The sequence below is a fragment of the Mobula hypostoma genome, unplaced genomic scaffold, assembly GCF_963921235.1.
Source record: "Mobula hypostoma unplaced genomic scaffold, sMobHyp1.1 scaffold_144, whole genome shotgun sequence".
NCBI lineage: Eukaryota > Metazoa > Chordata > Chondrichthyes > Myliobatiformes > Myliobatidae > Mobula > Mobula hypostoma.
In genome coordinates, this window is record NW_026948237.1 from 86715 (window position 1) to 107068 (window position 20354).

At 47.2% G+C, this 20354-nt stretch overlaps 1 protein-coding gene across 1 annotated transcript in view; it reads left to right on the forward strand.

Annotated features, from left to right (window-relative positions):
- The window catches only part of LOC134342106 (tubulin polyglutamylase ttll6-like), a 70013-nt gene that overhangs the window by 39838 nt on the left and 9821 nt on the right, over positions 1 to 20354 (forward strand). Inside the window, exons 8-11 of the mRNA XM_063040041.1 lie at positions 1401 to 1582; positions 7979 to 8147; positions 10507 to 10680; positions 16862 to 17320. Of these exons, the coding sequence (XP_062896111.1) occupies positions 1401 to 1582; positions 7979 to 8147; positions 10507 to 10680; positions 16862 to 17320 (984 nt within the window). The remainder of the gene's footprint in view (positions 1 to 1400; positions 1583 to 7978; positions 8148 to 10506; positions 10681 to 16861; positions 17321 to 20354) is intronic.

Below are 20354 nucleotides of genomic sequence, written 5' to 3' on the forward strand. Positions count from 1 at the left end.
TGTCCATAGTTAAATCCACATTAAAATGGTTCCAGAGAGGAAGACACCAGAGGGTGATTAAAGACAAGAGAAAATCTGCAGAGGCTGGCAATCCAAAGCAACACACAGACACACACAAAGACACACACACACAGACAGAAAGACATACAAGGTTGTTGGTGATGGGTGAAACCAGGAGATGGGGAGTGGGGAGGTAAAGATCTGAGAAATTGGTGAACGAGATAAAGGGCTGGGGAAGGGGGAATCTGATAGGAGAGGACAGAAGGCCATGGAAGAAAGGGAAAGGGAAAGAGCACCAGAGGGAGGTGATGGGCAGGTAAGGAGATAACTTGAGGGAGCAAAATAGGAATGGGGAATGGTGAAGTGGGGGGGGTCATTACCGGAAGCAGGAGAAATTGTGTCATCAGGTTGGAGGCTACGCAGACGGAATAAGGAGTTGTTCCTCCAACCCGAGTGTGGCCTCATCGCAGCAGTAGAGGTGGCCATGGACTGACATGTTGGAATGGGAATAGGAAATAGAATTAAAATTGGTGGCCACCAGGAGAAATGCCACACCTGCACTTGGATCTCCTCCCTCACTACCATTTGGGGCCCAAACGGTCCTTCCAGGTGAGGCGACATTTCACCTGTGAGTCTGTTGGGGTCATCTGTTGTATCCGGTGCTCCTGGTGTGGCTTCCTATATATCGCAGAGACCCGGCCCAGTTTGGGAGACCGCTTCAATGAGCACCTACAGTCCATCCACCAGAGAAAAACAGGACCTCCCCGTGGCCACCAATTGACCTGGATGAGGAAGTGGAGGGATGGGTTAGTAAATCTGCTGATGACACAAAGGTTGGATAGTGTGGAGGGCTGTCAGAGGTTACAGCGGGACATTGATAGGATGCAAAACTGGGCTGGGAAGTGGCACCCTACCTGGATCACCTTCTTAATAGCTCTGGTCCAGGGATCCAGCCAGCATTGTTCAATGGTCTTTGCCCCTAGATCCGTGCCTTTGTTTTTTTCAACTCGGCCTGGTTCAAACCAGTTAAGGTAGCTGACCCAGGCACTGAGCCTAATGAGGTTGTAGATTTCTTCTCCAAGTCTGCCACTTTACATTATAAATAGCTGCTTGTCTGAGAGTGGTCCCGGGTTAGTCGGTTGTTAGCTGAAACTCTTTGCGTCCACATTCAATTGCTCTGATTAGATAATCCCAGAGCTAGAATCGAAGAGTTCACAAAATGGAGGGTGTGCAAGGACAGTCTCACAAAATGGCCACCTCCACCTCCTTTCAGCATGTGGCAAGAACAAAGACAGTTTGTTTGCCTACTTGCACTGCCCTTGATTCATTTGAATTCACTGATTTGTGGACTGTTGTTCTTTTTGGCCAACACTATTAATTTTTAATTATTAACGTTGCAGGTTAAGCATTCACTGAGCTCTGTGATGGACTCCAAGCTTGATCAAGAGGTGAAGGAGGATCTTCTTTATGATACACTCTGCATGATTAACCTCGCAGCTTGTGGCCGGCAGAAAGACATGGCGGAAGAGAGGCCGCGAAAGAAGGAACAGCTGCCTAAGATCTGGTGGTCGCGGGAGTACAGGTGACTGAAAGACTGAAGTGTGCCACGTTGGGCAACGATAATTAATGAATATTCCTGCTCTCAAATTCAGCTGCACACACAAAGTGCTGGAGGAACTCAGCAGGCCAGGCAGCACCCATTTAGAACGGAGATGACGAGAAGTTTCTTTCGCCAGAGGGTGGTGAATCTGTGGAATTCATTGCCACAGATGGGAGTGGAGGCCAAGTCATCGGGTATATTTAAGGCAGAGGGTGATAGATCCTTGATTAGTCAGGGCATGAGGGGTTATGGGGAGAAGGCAGGAGTTTGAGGCTGAGATGGGAAGGGATCAGTCGTGATCAAATGGCAAAGCAGCTCCGATGGGCCAAATGGCCTAATTCTGCTCCTCTTACGGAAATGAACAAACAGTCGCCATTTTGGGCCGAGACCCTTCTTCAGGACTGGAAGGAATAAAAAGGTGTGGGGAGGGAGGGGAAGGAGGATAGCTAGAAGGTGATAGGTAAAGCCAGGTGGGTGGGAAAGGTGAAGGGTTGGAGAGGAAGGAATCTGATAGGAGAGGAGAGTGGACCGTGGGAGAAAGGGAAGGAGGAGGAGTGCAAACAAGAGACCTCATGCCATCTCAAAAGATTTTTTCCCCTCAGGCAGTTCATCTGATCAACCATCCTAGTTACTCCCCCCCCCGACCCCTAACCCCCTCTAACTCAGTTACCCTGTCACTGCACTGAACTGTAAAAACTATAAACCACATTTTGATACGCTGTCTACCTTGTAAATCCATACTGGTATTTATATATTCCATATCCAAACTTTAACCTCTGGCTTACCTTTGTCTACTTCCTTATTCTTTAATGGAGGGTCTCGGTCAGAAACATTGACTGTTTATTCCTTTCCGTAGACATGGCCTGACCTGCTGAGTTCCTCCAGCATTTTGTGTCTGTTACTTTGGATTTCCAGCACCTGCGGAATCTCTTTTCTTTATTCTGTATAATTGTTGTACATTGTTGGATTTTGTCGCCTGTCATGCCCTGACCAACACCACGCAGTGAATTCCAAATATGTGCAAACTTATCTGGTGCATAAAGTTGATCCTCGATCTTAATGTTGGCCTCTCCTATCCTTCTATAAAAGCTTCCCCTCCAAAGTATCGCTGCTATTCCCTGCACATTTTGAAGTTCCACATTTTCCCACTGCTCAGGCATAGCCGCCGAGCGCCTCTGGGCCATCCGCCACCAGCGTGACATTCTGCTGGCCAAAGATATTAATTCTGATTCCCATTCCCACGTGTCGGTCCACAGCCTCCTCGTGCCAAGGTGAGTCCACCCTCAGGGTGGAGGAGTAACACCTTATATTGTGTCTGGGTAGCCTCCAATGTGACAGTATGAATATCAATTTCTCCTTCTGGAAAACAAATTTCAACCCGCGCCCCCCCAAATCTTCACTGTTCCTTCCTCCAATCTTTTCTTCTCACGTGTTTATTACATCCTTCTGTGTCCCCTGCTCCTTCCCTTTCTCCTGTTGTCCACTCTGCTCTCCTATCAGATTCTTTCCTCTCCTGCCCTTGACCTTTCCCACCCACCTGGCTTCACCTATCACCTCCCAGCGATCCTCCTTCTCCCCCCCTCATCTTCTTATTCAGGCATCTTCCCCTTCCTTTCCGGTCCGGATGAATGGTCTCAGCCCGAAATGTCGACTGTCTATTCCCTTCCACAGATGCTGCCTGACCTGCTGAGTTCCTCCAGCATTTTGGATTTCCAGCAACTGCAGACTTTCTTGTGTCAGAAGTTCCTGCTGCTGCTTAGAGCTGCAACAAGGGGGAAAGGAGGTGGATTCAGCAGGCAGGCAGAGGTGGAGTGAGGACTGTGGGCTGGACTGCGCTCGAGAGGACAAGAACATATCACCAAGGAAGTAATGCTGAGGCTTTATAAGGCACTGGTCAGACCGCACTTGGAGTATTGTGAGCAGTTCTGGGTGACGGGGTGGAGATATGTTTCTACCAAAGGAGGTGTAAGGTGCCCCTTCCCCCCTCTAGCCTGCAGGTCACCCTTGGACAAGATGTAGCAGCTGGTTAGCCCCCGATCAGGGAGTAGGTGGTGGATAGTCGTATGAGCAGCCGGTGCAGATCGCAAGTCCTGGGTATGTGAGCACTGACGCCAGGCAGACAATCTCTGAAGAGTATTGATAATGACTGGGGTCACCCATCTTTTAAAGACACTGGCCCAGAAGAAGACAATGGCAGACCACTGCTGTAGATAACTTTGCCAAGAACAATCAATAGACAATAGACAATAGGTGCAGGAGTAGGCCATTCAGCCCTTCGAGCCAGCACCACCATTCACTGTGATCATGGCTGATCATTCACAATCAGTACCCTGTTCCTGCCTTCTCCCCATATCCCTTGACTCCGCTATCATTAAGAGCTCTATCTAGCTCTTTCTTGAAAGCATCCAGGGAATTAGCCTCCACTGCCTTCTGAGGCAGAGCATTCCACAGATCCACAACTCTCTGGGTGAAAAAGTTTATCCTCAACTCCATTCTACATGGCCTACCCCTTATTGTCAAATTGTGGCCTCTGGTTCAGGACTCCCCCAACATCGGGAACATGTTTTCTGCCTCTAGCGTGTCCAATCCCTTAATAATCTTGTATGTTTCAATCAGATCCCCTCTCATCCTTCTAAATTTCAGTGTATACAAGCCCAGTTGCTCCAGTCTTTCACCATATGACAGTCCCGCCATCCCGGGAATTAACCGCGTGAACCTCGACTGCACTCCCTCAATAGCAAGAATGTCCTTCCTCAAATTTGGAGACCAAAACTGTATACAATACTTCAGTTGTGGTCTCACCAGGGCCCTGTACAACTGCAGAAGGACCTCTTTGCTCCTATATTCAACTCAACTCCCCTTGTTACACCATTAGCTTTCTTCACTGCCTGCTGTACCTGCATGCTTCCTGTCAGTGACTGATGAACAAGGACACCAAGATCTTGTTGTACTTCCCCTTTCCTAACTTGACACCACTCAAATAGTAATCTGCCTTCCTGTTCTTGCCACCAAAATGGATAACCTCACATTTATCCACAATAAACTGCATCTGCCCACACACCCAACCTGTCCAAGTCATCCTGCATTATCTCAACATCCTCCGCACACTTCACACTGCCACCCAGCTTTGTGTCATCTGCAAATTTGCTAATGTTACTTTTAATCCCTTCATCTAAATCATTAATGTATATTGTAAATAGCTGCGGTCCCAGCACCGAGCCTTGTGGTACCCCACTAGTCACCGCCTGCCATTCTGAAAGGGACCCATTAATCCCTACTCTTTGTTTCCTGTCTGCCAACCAATTTTCTATCCCTGTCAGTACCCTACCCCCAATACCATGTGCTCTAATTTTGCCCACTAATCTCCTATGTGGGACCTTATCAAAGGCTTTCTGAAAGTCCAGGTACACTGGCTCTCCCTTGTCCATTTTCATAGTTGCATCCTCAAAAAATTCCAGAAGATTAGTCAAGCATGATTTCCCCTTCGTAAATCCATGCTGACTTGGACCGATCCTGTTACTGCTACCCAAATGTGCCGCTATTTCATCCTTTATAATTGACTCCAGCATCTTCTCCAGCACTGATGTCAGGCTAACTGGTCTATAATTCCCTGTTTTCTCTCTCCCTCCTTTCTTAAAGAGCGGAATAACATTAGCTACCCTCCAGTCCTCAGGAACTGATCCTGAATCTATAGAACATTGGAAAATAATTACCAATGCATTCAAGATTTCTAGAGCCACCTCAAGTACCCTGGGGTACAGACCATCAGGCCCTGGGGATTTACCATCCTTTAGTCCCATCAGTCTATCCAATACCATTTTCTGCCTAATGTGAATCTCCTTCAGTTCCTCCATTACCCTAGGTCCTCCGGCCACTATTACATCTGGGAGATTGTTTGTGTCTTCCTCAGTGAAGACATATCCAAAGTACCTGTTCAACTCGTCTGCCATTTCCTTGTTCCCCATAATAAATTCACCCATTTCTGTCTTCAAGGGCCCAACTTTGGTCTTAACTAATTTTTTCCTCTTCACATACGTAAAGAAGCTTTTATTATCCTCCTTTCTATTCTTGGCTAGCTTGCCTTCGTATCTCATCTTTTTTCCCCATATTGCCTTTTACGTTATCCTCTGTTGCTCTTTAAAAGTCTCCCAATCCTCTGGCTTCCAGCTCATCTTTGCTATGTTATACTACTTCTCTTTTATTTTTATACTGTGCTTGACTTCCCTTGTCATTCATGGTCGTCCCTTACTCCCCTTAGAATCTTTCTTCCTCTTTGGAATGAACTGATCCTGCACCTTCCCAGAAGTACCTGCCATTGTTGTTCCACTGTCATCCCTGCTAGGGGATCTTTCCAGTCAACTTTGGCCAGCTCCTCCCTCATGGCTCCATAGTCCCCTTTGTTCAACTGCAATACTGACACTTCCGATTTTCCCTTCTCCCTCTCAAATTGTATTTGAAAACTTATCATATTATGGTCACTACCTCCTAATGGCTTCTTTACCTCAAGTTCCCTTATCAAATCCGGTTCATTACACAACACTAAATCCAGAATTGCCTTCTCCCTGGTAGGTTCCAGTACAAGCTACTCTCAGGATCCATCTCAGAGGCACTCCACAAACTCCCTTTCTTGGGGTCTGGACCAACCTGATTTTCCCAGTCTACCTGCATGTTAAAATCCCCCATAACAACCGTATCATTACCTTTGCGACATGCCAATTTTAACTCTTGATTCAACTTGCACCCTATATCCAGGCTACTGTTTGGGGCCCTGTAGATAACTCCCATTAAGGTCTTTTTGCCCTTACAATTTCTCAGTTCTATCCATACCAACTCTACATCTCCTGATTCTGTGTCGCCCCTTGCAAGGTACTGAATTTCATTCCTCACCAACAGAGCCACCCCACCCCCTCTGCCCACCTGTCTGTTCTTTTGATAGGACGTATACCCTTGAATATTTATTTCCCAGCCCTGGTCCTTTTGCAGCCATGTCTCTGTTATTCCTACAACATCATACTTGCCAATTTCCAACTGAGCCTCAAGCTCATCCACTTTATTTCTTATACTCCGTGCATTGATATATAATACTTTTAATGCATTACAGTACTCCCCTCACCTTTCACATTGATTCCTATTGCACTTGGCCATACTCTCCGATCTCTTCCTGAGCTTTCTGCCCTGTTAATTCTGTTGTCTTTCTTAACTTTCCTTATTCTCTCTTTCCCTTTAACTCCATCCTTATATTTCCTCTCCTCCCCCCCACTATTTAGTTTAAACACACCAGTGTAGCAGGGGCAAACCTGCCTGCCAGAATGCTGGTCCCCCGCGTGTTAAGGTGCAACCCGTCCCTTTTGTACAATTCATCCTTGCCCCAAAACAGATCCCAGTGGTCTAAGAATCTAAATCCCTGCTTCCCATGGGGCCATGGCCCAATCATGGCCGTGGGACCAAGATCGCCCATGTCATACAACACGGCACATAATGATGATGTCATATGACCCAGCACATAATGATAGAAACATAGAAACGTACAGCTCAATACAGGCCCTTTGGCTCACAGAGCTGTGCCGAACATGTCCTTACTTTAAACATTACCTCGGGTTACCCATAGCCCTCCATTTTTCTAAGCTCCATGTACCTATCCAAGAGTCTTTTAAAAGACCCTATCATATCCACCTCCACCACCATTGCCGGCAGCCCATTCCACGCACTCACCACCCTCTGTGTGAAAAAAACTTACCCCGACATCTCCTCTGTATCTGCTTCCAAGCACCTTAAAACTGTGCCCTCTCGTGCTAACCATTTCAGCCCTTTAACATCAAAAAAAGATGGGCTGGCATTGGAGAAAGTCCAGAGGAGGTTCAAAAGAATGATCCTGGGAATGAAAGGGTTAAGTTTTGAGGAGCGTTTGATGGCCCTGGGCCTGTACTTGCTGGAGTTTAGAAAAATGTGGGAGGATCACATTGAAATCTATCAAATATTGAAAGGCCTAGGCAGAGTGGATGTAGAAAGGCCGTTTCTTTCTGTACGGGAATCTAAAAGCAGAGGACACAGCCTGAGAATACAAGAATGTCCTTTTCGAACAGAGACAAGGAGGGATTTCTACAGCCGGGGTGGTGAATCTGTGGAAATAATTGCAGAATATGGCTGTGGAGGCCAAGTCATTGGGTAAGAGGAGGTTGATAGGTTCTTGTTTAGTAAGGGGGGAGTCAAAGGTTATGGAGAGAAGGCTGGAGAAGGAAAATATCTCAGCCGTGATGGAATTCTGGAGCAGGCTCGATGGGCTGAATGGCCTCATTTTGCTCCTGTGTTTTCTGGTCTTATGGCAAGAGATCGATTTTCAAAGGAATAACTGACACCTCCTCTTTGCTTTCCTATTAGAGCTGACGAGACACGAAACAACCAGCCTACCTGGGTGGAACAGGTGGAAAAGTACGAAGACGAAAACATGGGGAACTTCAAAAGGATCTACCCGAGCTCCACTTCAGAGAAATACAAGAAGTTCTTGGAAACGGTTGACTCCAAGGCTCGGGAAGAATATGTCAGGCAGGTTTACACTGCCCCTCCCAGTCCTGCCCCCTCCCTCTCCAGTGTCCCACAGCCACCCAGTGTCCCATCACCTGTCAAACGGTGAAAGGCCTCGAAAGAGTGGATGTGAGAGATGCTTCCTATGGAGGGAGAGTCTGGGACCAGGGAACACAGCCTCAGAACAGAGGCGGAGGAGTGTCCTCTTAGAAAGGAGGAGAGGAGGAATTTCTTTAGCCAGGGAGTGGTGAATCCGTGGAATTTGCTCCACAGGTGGCTGTGGAGGCCAAGTCATTGGGTATATTTAAAGCAGATGCTGATAGATTCTTAATTGGTCAGGGCATGAAGCGATAAGGGGAGAAGGGAGGAGATTGCGGCTGAGAGGGAAAATGGATCAGCCATGTTGAAATGGTAGAGCAGACTTGATGGGCCAAATGGCCTAATTCTGATCGGCATCTTATGGTGTTAACCACATTCTCTACCACTCCTTTATAATCCCTCCCCAATCTTATCGCCCTCTTTCTAATCCCACACCACTTCCCCACTACCCACAACACAATTGTTCGCGTTCTGGTTGCCTCATGATTGGAAAGGTGCAGAGGAGGTTTACCAGGATGCTGCCCAGATCAGAGAGCATGGCTTTATGGAATGGGTGAACGAGTTAGGGCTTTTCTCTTTGGAGTGAAGGAGGGTGAGAGGTGACTTGATGAAGGAGATGAAAAAGGCATAGATCAAATGGGCAGTCAGAGACTTTTTCCCAGGTTGGAAGTGGCTAATGGGGAAGGGGGGCATCATTTTAAGGTAATTGGAGGAAAGTATAGGGGGGATGTCAGAGGTAAATTCTTCACACAGAGAGTAATGAGTGCATGGAACACCCTGCCAGGGGTGGTGGTAGAGGCAGATACATTAGGGACATTAAAGAGACTCTTAGATGGGCACATGGATGATAGAAGAATGGAGGGCTCTGTGGAAGGGAAAGGTTAAATTGACCTTAAAGTAGGTTAAAGATTAGCACCACATCGTGGGGTGAAGGGCCTGTACTGTGCTGTCAGGTTCTATGTTCTCTCCCTCCACAGCTATATATTCTTACCATCATTAAGGACCCCCACCACCCAGGACATGCCCTCTTCTCATTGCTACCATCAGGGAGGAGGTACAGGAGCCTGAAGACCCACAGTCAACGATTCAGGAACAGCTTCTTCCCCTGTGCCACCAGATTTCAGAATGGACATTGAGCCCAGGAACACCACCTCACTGTTTCTTGCAGTCTTTTTGCACTACTCATTCAGTTTAATTTTTAGTATGTTTCCTATTGCAACTTACAGTGTTTTTATGTCGCAAGTTTCACAACAACTTTCCCAATATATGTCAATGATGTGAAACCTGATTCTGATCAAGTGTGGTGATTCATCACTGGTGATACGGAACAGAATCAGAATTTGGTTCATATCACTGGGGTACGTGGTGAAACTTGTTGTTACGTGGTAGCAGTACAATGTAATACATAATAATCAAAACTGTGAATTACTGTATATATATATATATATAAAACAGTTAAATTAATTAAGTAATGCAAAAAGAGGGGGAGGAAAGTCGTGAGCTCGTGTCCATTCAGAAACCTGATGGCTGAGGGGAAAGAGCTGTTCCTGAATTGTTGCGTTTGTGCCTTCAGGCTCCTGTACCTCCCCCCTGATGGTTGCAGTGAGAAGAGGGCATGCCCTGGGCGATGGGGGTCCTTGATGGTGGAGGCCGTCTTTTTGAGGCATCGCTCCTTGAAGATGCCCTGGATGCTGGGGAGGTTAGTGCTCATGGTGGAGCTGACTGAGTTCACAACGTTCTGTAGCTCCTTTCGGTCCTGTGCAGTGCCCACTCCCCCACCATACCAGATGGTGATGCAGCCGATTAGACTGCTCTCCATGGTATATCTGTAGAGATTTGCAAGTGTCTTTGCAGACCTACTAAATCACCTCAGCCTCCTCATGATATATAGCCGATGTTGTGCCTTCTTTGTAACTGCATCGATATCCTCAGAGATGCTGACACCCAGGAACATGAAATTGCTCACTCTCTCCACTTCTGATCCCTCTGTGAGGACTGATGTGTGTTCCCTCGTCTTACCCTTTGAGGTCTGCAATCAGTTCTTTGGTCTGACTGACGTTGAGTGCAAGGTCAGGTACACTTCCCATTCCTATGTCAAAGAGCACCCCACCCCCCTCACTGTTAGACTGACGGGTGATTCTTGCCCCCGGTACTGCTCCGTCTGGAACAGCCGAGCGTGCTGTCCCTACTGGGCAGACGGTTGGAACATTGAAGGGGTGGGAGAGGGCATTGTTATTATTGGTACGATGGCTTGGTATTGAAAATCTCGCTATCTCTCCAGGCAGATACGCAGGGAAATTCAGCAGAGTCAGGAGCAGAAGGAAATGCTCCTCAAAGAACTGGGGTTCCCTGAAGAGAACCTGCAAGAAGAGTCCCAGTTGCAGAAGAATCCCACCCTGTTGATCTTGGTAAAGCCAAAGTCACCAGAAGGACTGCAGACGTCATCATCCTCCACTCCTGTAAGAGTTTCTCTTGGTTGACGTGCTAAGTCGCCTTAGGTGGGACTAATGATTTAATCTATGAGATGTAGATGATTTCAGCTGAGCTGACATCTTGTAGATGATTTACAGCTCAGCTCAAAGCAACCTCTCAGCTAAGTCAAGATTGGGAATTAAATATCCAAGGATATCAGGTTATACGGTTTGATAGGCAGAAAGGCAAGGGAGGTGGGGTAGCGCTCTAAGGATGAGATCAGTGCGACAGTGAGAGACGATATAAGATCTAAGGAGCAGAATGTTGAGTCCACCTAGGTAGAGATTAGGAACAGTAAGGGAAAAAAAAAAATCATTGGTGGGAGTTGTCGATCAGCCACCAAATAATAACATTACAGTGGCACAGGCAATAAACAGAAATATCTCAGGCATGTAAGAATGGAACAGCAGTTATCATGGGAGACTAACTTGCACATAGATTGGGTGAATCAAGTTGGTCGAGACAGTCTTGTGGAGGACTTCATAGAACGCATAAATGATGGCTTTCTTGAACAGCGTGTTACTTAACCTACAAGAGAATGTGTTATCTTAGATCTGGTCCTGTGCAATGAGAAAGGTAAAATTAGTGATCTTGTAGTTAGGAATCCTCTTGGAAAGAGTGATCACAGTATGACTGAGTTTCCCATACAAATGGAGGGTGCAAAAGTAGTCTGGGAACACAGGCTATATGGTGGGACTATTGAGGAGCAGTGGAAGACTTTCAAAGAGATTTGTCACGGTGCTCAACAAAAGTATATTCCAGTTAAAATCAAGGACAGTAAGGGTGGGGAGAGCCAGTCTTGGATAACTAAGGAAATTAAAGAAGGTGTCAAACTAAAAGCGTGTGAATAGAAAGCCTCCAAGAGTAGTGGGAAACTGGAAGACTGGAAAAATTTCAAAAAGCAACAAAGACCCATCAAGCAACTAATAAAGAAAGGGAATAAGGAAAGAAAATAAACTAAAATTCTCTGGATTGTGGGCAGGTTCTGATGGATTAGAAGACAGCGAATGTCACGCCACTGTTCAAAAAATGATGTAGGCAAAAGCAGGTAACTACAGGTCAGTTAGTTTAACATCTGTAGTTGGGAAAATGCTTGAAGCTATCATTAAAGAAGAGATAGCGAGACATCTGGCAAGAAATGGATCCATCAGGCAGATGCAGCATGGATTCAGCAAAGGCAGATCCTGTTTGACAAACTTACTGGAGTTCTTTGAGGATATAACAAGTGCAGTGGATAGAGGGGAATAGATGGACATTATTTACTTGGATTTCTGGAAGGTGTTTGATAAGGTGCTGCATAAAAGACTTATCCATAAGATAAGGATGCAAAGAGTTGGGGTGATGTATTAGCATGGATACAGGATTGGTTAACTGAAAGAGAGCAGAGTTGGGATACATGGGTGTTACTCTGGTTGGCAATCAGTGTGAGCGGTGGTGCCATATGGGTAGGTGCTGGGCCTGCAACTGTTCGCGATATATATTAACGATCTCGAAGAGGGAATCGAGTGTAGTGCATCGCTTAAGTTTGCTGATGATACCAAATTGAGTGGAAAAGTAAATTGTGCAGAAGATACAGAGAGATATGTATAGATAGGTTAAGTGAGTGGGCAAGGGTCTGGCAGATGGAGCACAATGTTGGTAAATGCGAGGTCATCCACTTTGGAAGGAAAAATGGAAGAGCAGATTATTATTTAAACGGTAAAAATTTCCAGCATACTGCTGTGCTGAGGGACTTGGGAGTACTTGTGCATGAATCACAAAAGGTTGGTTTGCAGGTGCAGCAGGCTATCATGAAAGCAAATGGAATACAGTATTGGCCTTCATTACGAGAGGGACTGAATTGAAGAGCAGGGAAGTTAAGCTGTAACTGTACAGGGTACTGGTGAGGCTGCACCTGGAGTACTACATGCAGTTCTGGTCTCCATACTTGAGGAAGGATTTACTGGCTTTGGAGGCAGTTTGATGGTCAGGTTGGGATTGGTGCGGGGAGAGTAGAGGGCAGTGCATTCAGTGGAGGAGTGATGAAGTCGATGTCCCGTCGGCAATTCGAGGTGGGAAGATCCAGAGCAGGCAGAGAACCAGAGCGGGGAGTCCAAGGAGAGGAGGAGGTGAGTGAGGGTAATTTCAGAGATGTGAGAGCGGATCTTTGACACAGAGAGTGGTGGGTGCCTGCGGTGGTGGCCGAGATAGATACATTAGAGATTTTTAAGAGACGTTTAGATAGGCACTTGAATTTGAGGAAGGTGGGAGGATACGGACATTGTGTAGACAGGAGAGATGAGCTTAGTTAGCTATTTGATTACTAATTTAATTGGTCTGGCACAACATTGAGGGCTGAAGGGCCTGTTCCTGTACTATACTGTTGTATGTTCTATTAAAGGACTCCTGTCCTCAGCTGCAGGGATATCTTTGAATGAACGTCTGAGGGTCATGCCAGTGGGTCTTTTCACTGCTTTAGCCTTCAGCCGAAGCGGGGCTTTGGTTCGGAGGTTGGGAACGGGAGCTGGCTTTCAAGTTAGCAACCAAACCTGTTGGCAGATGTTTGCCCTGGCCAGACAGCTTGGTGTCAGCGTGAGCGAGAGAGAGAGAGAGGATTCCAGTCTTTCTGTATGTAAGGATGTAATGCTGAGGCTTTATAAGGCAGTAGTGAGGCCTCACCTGGAGTCTTGTGTGCATTTTTGGGCCCCTTATCTCAGAAAGGATGGACTGATATTGGATGTTTGAATAGGCAGTTCAGGCAATACATCACCAAGTGATTAGATAGGGCGTGAAAGGTTAAAGGGAAAATGGGTTTGAGAGGGAAATGGATCAGCCATGATGAAACAGCGGAGCAGACTCGATAGGCTGAAAGGCCTAACTCTGCTCCAATGTCTTAAGTTCTTCCGGTCTTTCATATGGAGACAGTCCTCCAGTCCGCTGAAGGAGTCTGTTAGTGAGCTGGACCTGGAGGTTCTGCATTGGTCGGAATGGACCATGGATGTTGTGTCCTAGCTGTCTACATGATGTGCAAGCCAGGGAAGTACAACACAGAGAGCAAGTTGTTGCCCACACAGCAGGCTAGCTCTCTCCATGCAGCTGATGAATGCAAAGGAATGGCAGAGATCGACAGTTTGGCATCAGCCCAAAGCGACTGGTTTTAAGGTGTCAGTAACCCCCCTAGGTGCCTTCTCCTGTCAGTAGAAACGGTTCCGCCAGTCTTAGTAGCTCAGCCAGACGTGAAGGCCAGGAGCTGGACTTGGTTGTCAGAAGCCTGCCCTGCCGTGCAATGTGATCATGTCTGCTCTATGCTGACTACAATTCTTGTTTTCCTGTACTGGTTTACGTATTAATAAACAGCCAGTAGGTGGAGATTGTGTCTCTCTCAGCCTTTGGCAGTCCATCAGGGTCAAGCATATTTTGCTTCCAACCCACGACACACACACCAAGTGCTGGAGGAACTCAGCAGGTCAGGCAGCAACTCCGGTGAGGAATACAGTCGATGTTTCAAACCGAGACCCCCTCATCAGGACTGGAAAGGAACTGGGAAGAAGCCAGAATGAGACTGGGAGGTGGTGGGAGCGTGGAGGGAAGGAGTACAAGCTGGCAGGTGATAGGTGAGACCAGGTAAGGGGGAAGATGGATAAAGTAAGAAGCTGGAAGGGTTTAGGTCAAGGGTTCCCAATATCATAATACCACAAGATATGGGAGCAGAATTAGGCCATTAGTCTGCTCTGCATTTCATCATGGCTGATCCACTTTCCCTCTCAGCCCCAATCTCCTGCCTTCTCCCTTTATCCCTTCATGCCCTGACCGACCTCTGCCTTAAATATACAAAAATACTCGGCCTTCACAGCTGACTGTGGCAATAAATACCACAGATTCACCACTTTCTTCTCATCTTCCTATTCATCTCTAAAAGGATACCTCGCTATTATGAGTTTGTCCTCTGGTCTTAGACTCCCTACCATAAGAAACATCCTCTCCACATTCACTCTGAGACCCCTTGCTTAATTGTACTGGTCCATGGCAAGTAAAAGGTTGGGAACCCCCTGGTAGAGGTGGAAGAGTTAAAGGGCTGAAGGAGGAGGAATCTGATGGGAGAGGAGAGTGGACCATGGGAGAAAGGGAATTAGTTAGGGAAGAGGGTGAAGATGGGAAGGTCTTCATTGAGTTCACAACATCCAATCTGCTCTGGTACCACATTTTTATGTGGGCTGTCCTGCTGAGACTCTGGACAATGTTGGCCCCTCCAGGACATTGATAGTTGGGTCTTAAACAACTGTTGGGTCATTGAATATCAGGGGTAAGCAGTTAGGTGCCCTCTTGCTGGAGATATCATTACCTGGTGTACTGGTGGCATGATAACTTGGCTTCCTGGTGTCTGGCTATAACACTGAAGAGTCCCAAGCCTACCGTCTCCCCTGTACCACTGGGACCTTTCTTACCTGTCTGCTGTAGTAGTGAAATCTGCCCCAAAACCTTGTAAATTATAATTCTTTGAGGACAAAGAAATCTGGCTGTGGGAAACAAGCTTCGATTGTGTAAAGCTTTTCATTGATGGCACGAACTTCTATTTTTCCAACTACCGGTAATTTTTTCCCTCCTGCTTCCAATTCCCCATTCTGGCCTCTTTTCCACATCTCCGTATCACCTCCCCTGGTACCCCTCCTCCTTCCCTTTCTCCTGTGGTCCACTGTCCTCTGATCAGATTCCCCCTTCTCCAGCCCTTTTACCTTTTCCACCTACCAGCTTCTTACTTCATCCCGCTCCCCCACCCACCTAGCTGCACACATAATCTTCCAGCCTGTCCTCCTTCCCTTCTCCCCACCTTTTTTATTCTGGCTTCTTCCCCCTTCCCTTTCCAGTCCTGATACTCTTGGCCCGGAAACGTCAACTGTTTATTCATTTCCATAGATGCTGACTGACTTGCTGAGTTCCTCCAGTATTTTGTGTGTAGAATTCCATTTGCCTTTGCCAGTATCTACATTACTCACAGCTAACGTTCTGTGACCGCCCCCCCAGCTCTCCCTGTACAGTAACATTCTGTGATGTCTCTCTCTCTCTCTCTCTGTTTAAAGGATATTTTACTTTCTTACTCCTTTCACCATCATCTTTATGTGTCATGCCGTATGATGTGGGCAATCATGGTCTTTGGCACTGTGGGCAATGGCAAACCTCTTCTGGGCCAGTGTCTTTACAAGACGGGTGACCCTAGCCATTATCAATACTCTTCAGAGACTGTCTGCCTGGCATCAGTGGTCGTATAACCAGGACTTGTGATATGCACCGGCTGTTCGTACAACCAACCACCACCTGCTTCCGTGGTTTCATGTGACGCTGATCGGGAGGGCTAAGCAGGTGCTATTCCTTGCCCAAGGGTGACCTGCAGACTAGTGGAGGGAAGGATCACCTTACACCTCCTTTGGTAGAGATGTATCCCCACCCCACCACCCAGCTACACCTTTAACCACACATTATAGTCCAGCTCCCCTGTGGCATTTACCCTTCAGGGAAATATCTAAAATAACTCACACAAAATGCTGGAGGAACTCAGTAGGCCAGGCTACAGTGAATTCTAAATGACAACTGTCTATGTTAAAAAGAAATTACTTCATTGCCCCTCTGACCCAGGCCTAGGCTGATTCCAGACTGAACAAGAGGCCTGAGCGGAAATCCAGGAACTGGAATCTCAGTAGCCAAAGTGAAGAGATTTATGGCAACTTAAGAATTATCCTCAATCTCTTTCCTCCAGTTATTGACCCTCCTGCCGCTGAAAGCAGTTTCTCTTGACCCACCCTCCATTATTTGATTGCCTCTAATAAATCTGCCTTTATCACCTGTCTCAAAGGGCAGTAGCACTGGGGCTTCTCACATCTCACCACATTAAATGGTCCCCTCTCCCTGGGCCAGCTGCTCACTGACCTGTTCCGGTATCAGGAATGGCATTATTAGTGTCATGTTATTCTATAATATCATGGAAATAACTCTTTGACTACATCGTGTTCTTGTCACTGGTGCCATTGTCAAGGATTCTTCTGCACGCCTCTCTGAGTCTGAGGCGAAACTGAGTGGTATTCTGAGCGTCACAAGTTCAGGAAGTTCATCTGACACTGGCTGCCAAGATTGTTTTTTACTGAGTGTTTTAAAATGCCAGCTGTTGTCAAAGTTTTTTTCTTCTGTATTCTTCAGACCAGCCAAGTGCTAGGAATTGTCTCCAGCCCAAGCCAGCGAGCAGGCAGCTGGGAGGAGAAGAACGTGGGCCACAGCTGTGAATTGTCTCCAGGCAGAGCAGATGTTGAGCCAGAGCTGGTTTCTGAACAGAAGGCCGATGGCACAGAACACTGCTCGCTGCTCCAGATCCAATCCCAAGCAGAGCAGAAAGAACCAGGCCAGAAGCAGGAGCAGACAGAGGTTCCATCGGAGATCCCTGCTGAAGCACAAGAGGGAAATGCTGTGAGTGAGGCAGTGAACCAACCGGAGGCCGATGGTCCGAAGTTCCAACAGCAGGCCCAAGTCCTGGATAAACAAGAGGCCGAAGACGGGGATCAGCAGCAGCTTCAAGATCTGGTCCCACTGGAGCCCCAAGCTCTGAAAGAGGCCAAAGACCTGGCGCAGCAGGAGGCGGGAGATGAATACCCACCTCTACTGGTAATGTTGCAGCTCTAACAAAACCCTAGTTAGACTACGCTTGGGAGTATTCTGTTCAGTTCCAGTCACCTCATTACAGGAAGGATGTGGAAGCTTTAGGTAAGGTGCAGAGGAGATTTACCAGGATGCTGCCTGAACTGGAGGGCATGTCTCGTGAAGATAGGTTTAGCCAGCTGAGGCTTTTCTCTTTGGAGCAAAGAAGGATGAGGGGTGACTTGATGGAAGTGTATAAGACAGATCAATTGGACAGCCAGAGTTTTCTTCCCAGGCAGAAATGGCAAATGCCAGGAAGCATAATTTCAAGGCGATAGGAGGGAAATATAGAGGGGATGATAGAGGCAGAGAGTAGTGGGTGCATGGAACACCCTGTCACAGGTGGTGCTAAAGGCAGATACATTAGGGGCATTTAGGAAATGCTTAGATGGGCACATGATGATGGAAAAATAGAGGGTTAAGTAGGAGAGAAGGGTTAGATTGACCTTAAAGTAGGTTAAAAGTTGATAGAACATCGTGGGTGAAAGGACTGCACTGTGCTGTGGTGTTCGATGATCTATGTTCTCAATCACACATAGGCAAGTTGAGAATTTGAATTGACCAAGGCCTGTGTCAACAGAAAGCCCAAGTCATAGTCACAGAGCTATCGGTCCCTTTGCCCTAATGCCAACCACGATTACAGGGACTTGAGGACCTGAGTTATAGGAAAAGGCTGAACTGTTTGGGACTTCATTCCCCGGGGCGTAGGAGGTGGAGGGGAGACTTGATTGAGGTATACAAAATGATGAGAAGTATCCATAGTGTAAAGGCAGGCAGGCTTTTCCCACTGAGGTTGGGTGGCACTGACTGGAGGTCGTAGGTTAAGGGTGAAAGGTGAGTGTTCAGGGGGAACCTGAGGGGAATCTTCTTCACTCAGAGTGTGGAATGAGCTGCCAGCGGAAGTGGTAAATTGTGGTTAGATTGCAATATTGAAGAGAAGTTTGGATGGGTCCATAGATGGGAGGGTAGGGATGGCTATAGTCCAGGTGCTGGACGACAGGACTCGACAGATTAATAAATTGGCACGGCCTGAATGTGCTGAAAGGCCTATTTATGAATTAAATGACTCTTTGGCTGCTAATCTGTACTCAAATACTCTACCATTGAGCTTATAAAATTCATTTCAAAATGACAAAATTTTAGAAAATACTAGAAACTGGAGCAGACTTCATGCATTTTTTGGCCTCTGTAAAACCATAAGACATAGGAGCAGAATTAGGCCATTTGGCCCATTGAGTCTGCTCTGCCATTCCATCGTGGCTGATGTACTATCTCTCTCAACCCTGTTCTCCTGCCTTCTCCCCATATCATTTGACGCCCTGACTAATCAAGAACCTGCCAACCTTCGGTTTAAATATACCCAATGACCTGGCCTCCGCAGCCGTCTTGTGGCAACAAATTTCACAGATTCACCACCCAATGACTGGATGCATTATGACCCTTATAGGATCCCATGCATTGACAGGCTCTCTCAGGGTTAAGACAGGGTTCAGTTCCTGAGAACGGTCTGTAAGATGGAAATGAACAGAAATAGTGCACGCGACAGGGTCACGGGAAAAACTACGACAGGGGAGCGAACAGGTGTGGAAAGAGCAGCTGCCAGCCCGTCTCACTGACCCAGTGAGAGGAGGAATTGAATTTGATTGAATTGAATATTATTTCTTACATCCTTCACATACACGAGGAGTAAAAATCTTTATGTTACATCTCCGTCTGAATGTGCAATGTGTAAATTGTAGTAATTTGTAATAAATAGTATGTCCAGTAAGTTATACAACAGTACAGTCAATACAGTTGTGTCAGCGTGAATTAATCAGTCTGATGGCCTGCTGGAAGAAGCTGTCCTGGAGCCTGTTGGTCCTGGCTTTAATGCTGCGGTACCATTTCCCGGATGGTAGCAACTGGAACAGTTTGTGGTTGGGGTGACTTGGGTCCCCAATGATCCTGCAGGCCCTTTGTACACACCTGTCCTTGTAAATGTCCTCAATCATGGGAAGTTCACAACTACAGATGTGCTGGGCTGTCCACACCACTCTCTGCAGAGTCTTGCGATTGAGGGAGGTACAGTTCCCATACCAGGCACTGATGCAGCCAGTCAGGATGCTCTCAGTTGTGCCCCTGTAGAAAGTTCTTAGGATCTGGGGACTCATGCCGAATTTCTTCAGCCGTCTGAGGTGAAAGGGGCGCTGCTGTGCTTTTTTCACCACACAGCTGATATGTACAGACCACGTGAGATCCTCGGTGACGTGTATACCGAGGAACTTGAAGCTGTTCACCCTCTCAACCCCAGATCCATTGATGTCAATTGATGTCTCCATTCCTCCTGTAGTCCACAACCAGCTCCTTTGTTTTTGCGACATTGAGGGAGAGGTTGTTTTCTTGACACCACTGTGTCAGGGTGATGACCACTTCTGTGTGGGCTGCCTTGTTATTATTTGAGATCAGGCCAGTCAGTGTATAGAGAGTCTGTTCAGTGGTCCCATCACTGCTCGGCCTGAACCGGCCCCCTGATTGTAGTGACTTGGCTGGATCGAGAATGCAGTGTGGGGAGCGAACACCAACTTACAGAACCACTAACGCCATCTGGGGCACAGGCCTTTGACAGCAGCTCGCCAGAGTCCTCCATCCTGGGAGTCTTTCAACCTGTTCCCAGGTGTGGCCCATCTTCTTGGCAGATCCTTCCTCTCCCAGGGATGGAGCTTCTGTTGGGGTTTCTGCAGCTCTGGGTTTTTAACCCCATGCCCAGGTGGGGGGGTGGTGGGAGTAAAAGCAGTTGGGAAAGCTCCATTCCCACAAGGTAGAAGATTCCTGCGGCGTCGGAGAGTCATAGAAAAATACGGCAGAGAAACAGGCCCTTCAGCCCATCTAGTCCAGGCCGAGCCATTTTAAACCGGCTATTCCCATCGACCTGCACCGGGACCATTGCCATCCATATCCCCTACCATCCATGTACCTATCCAAACTTCTCTTAAACGTGGAAACCGAGCTCGCACGCACCACT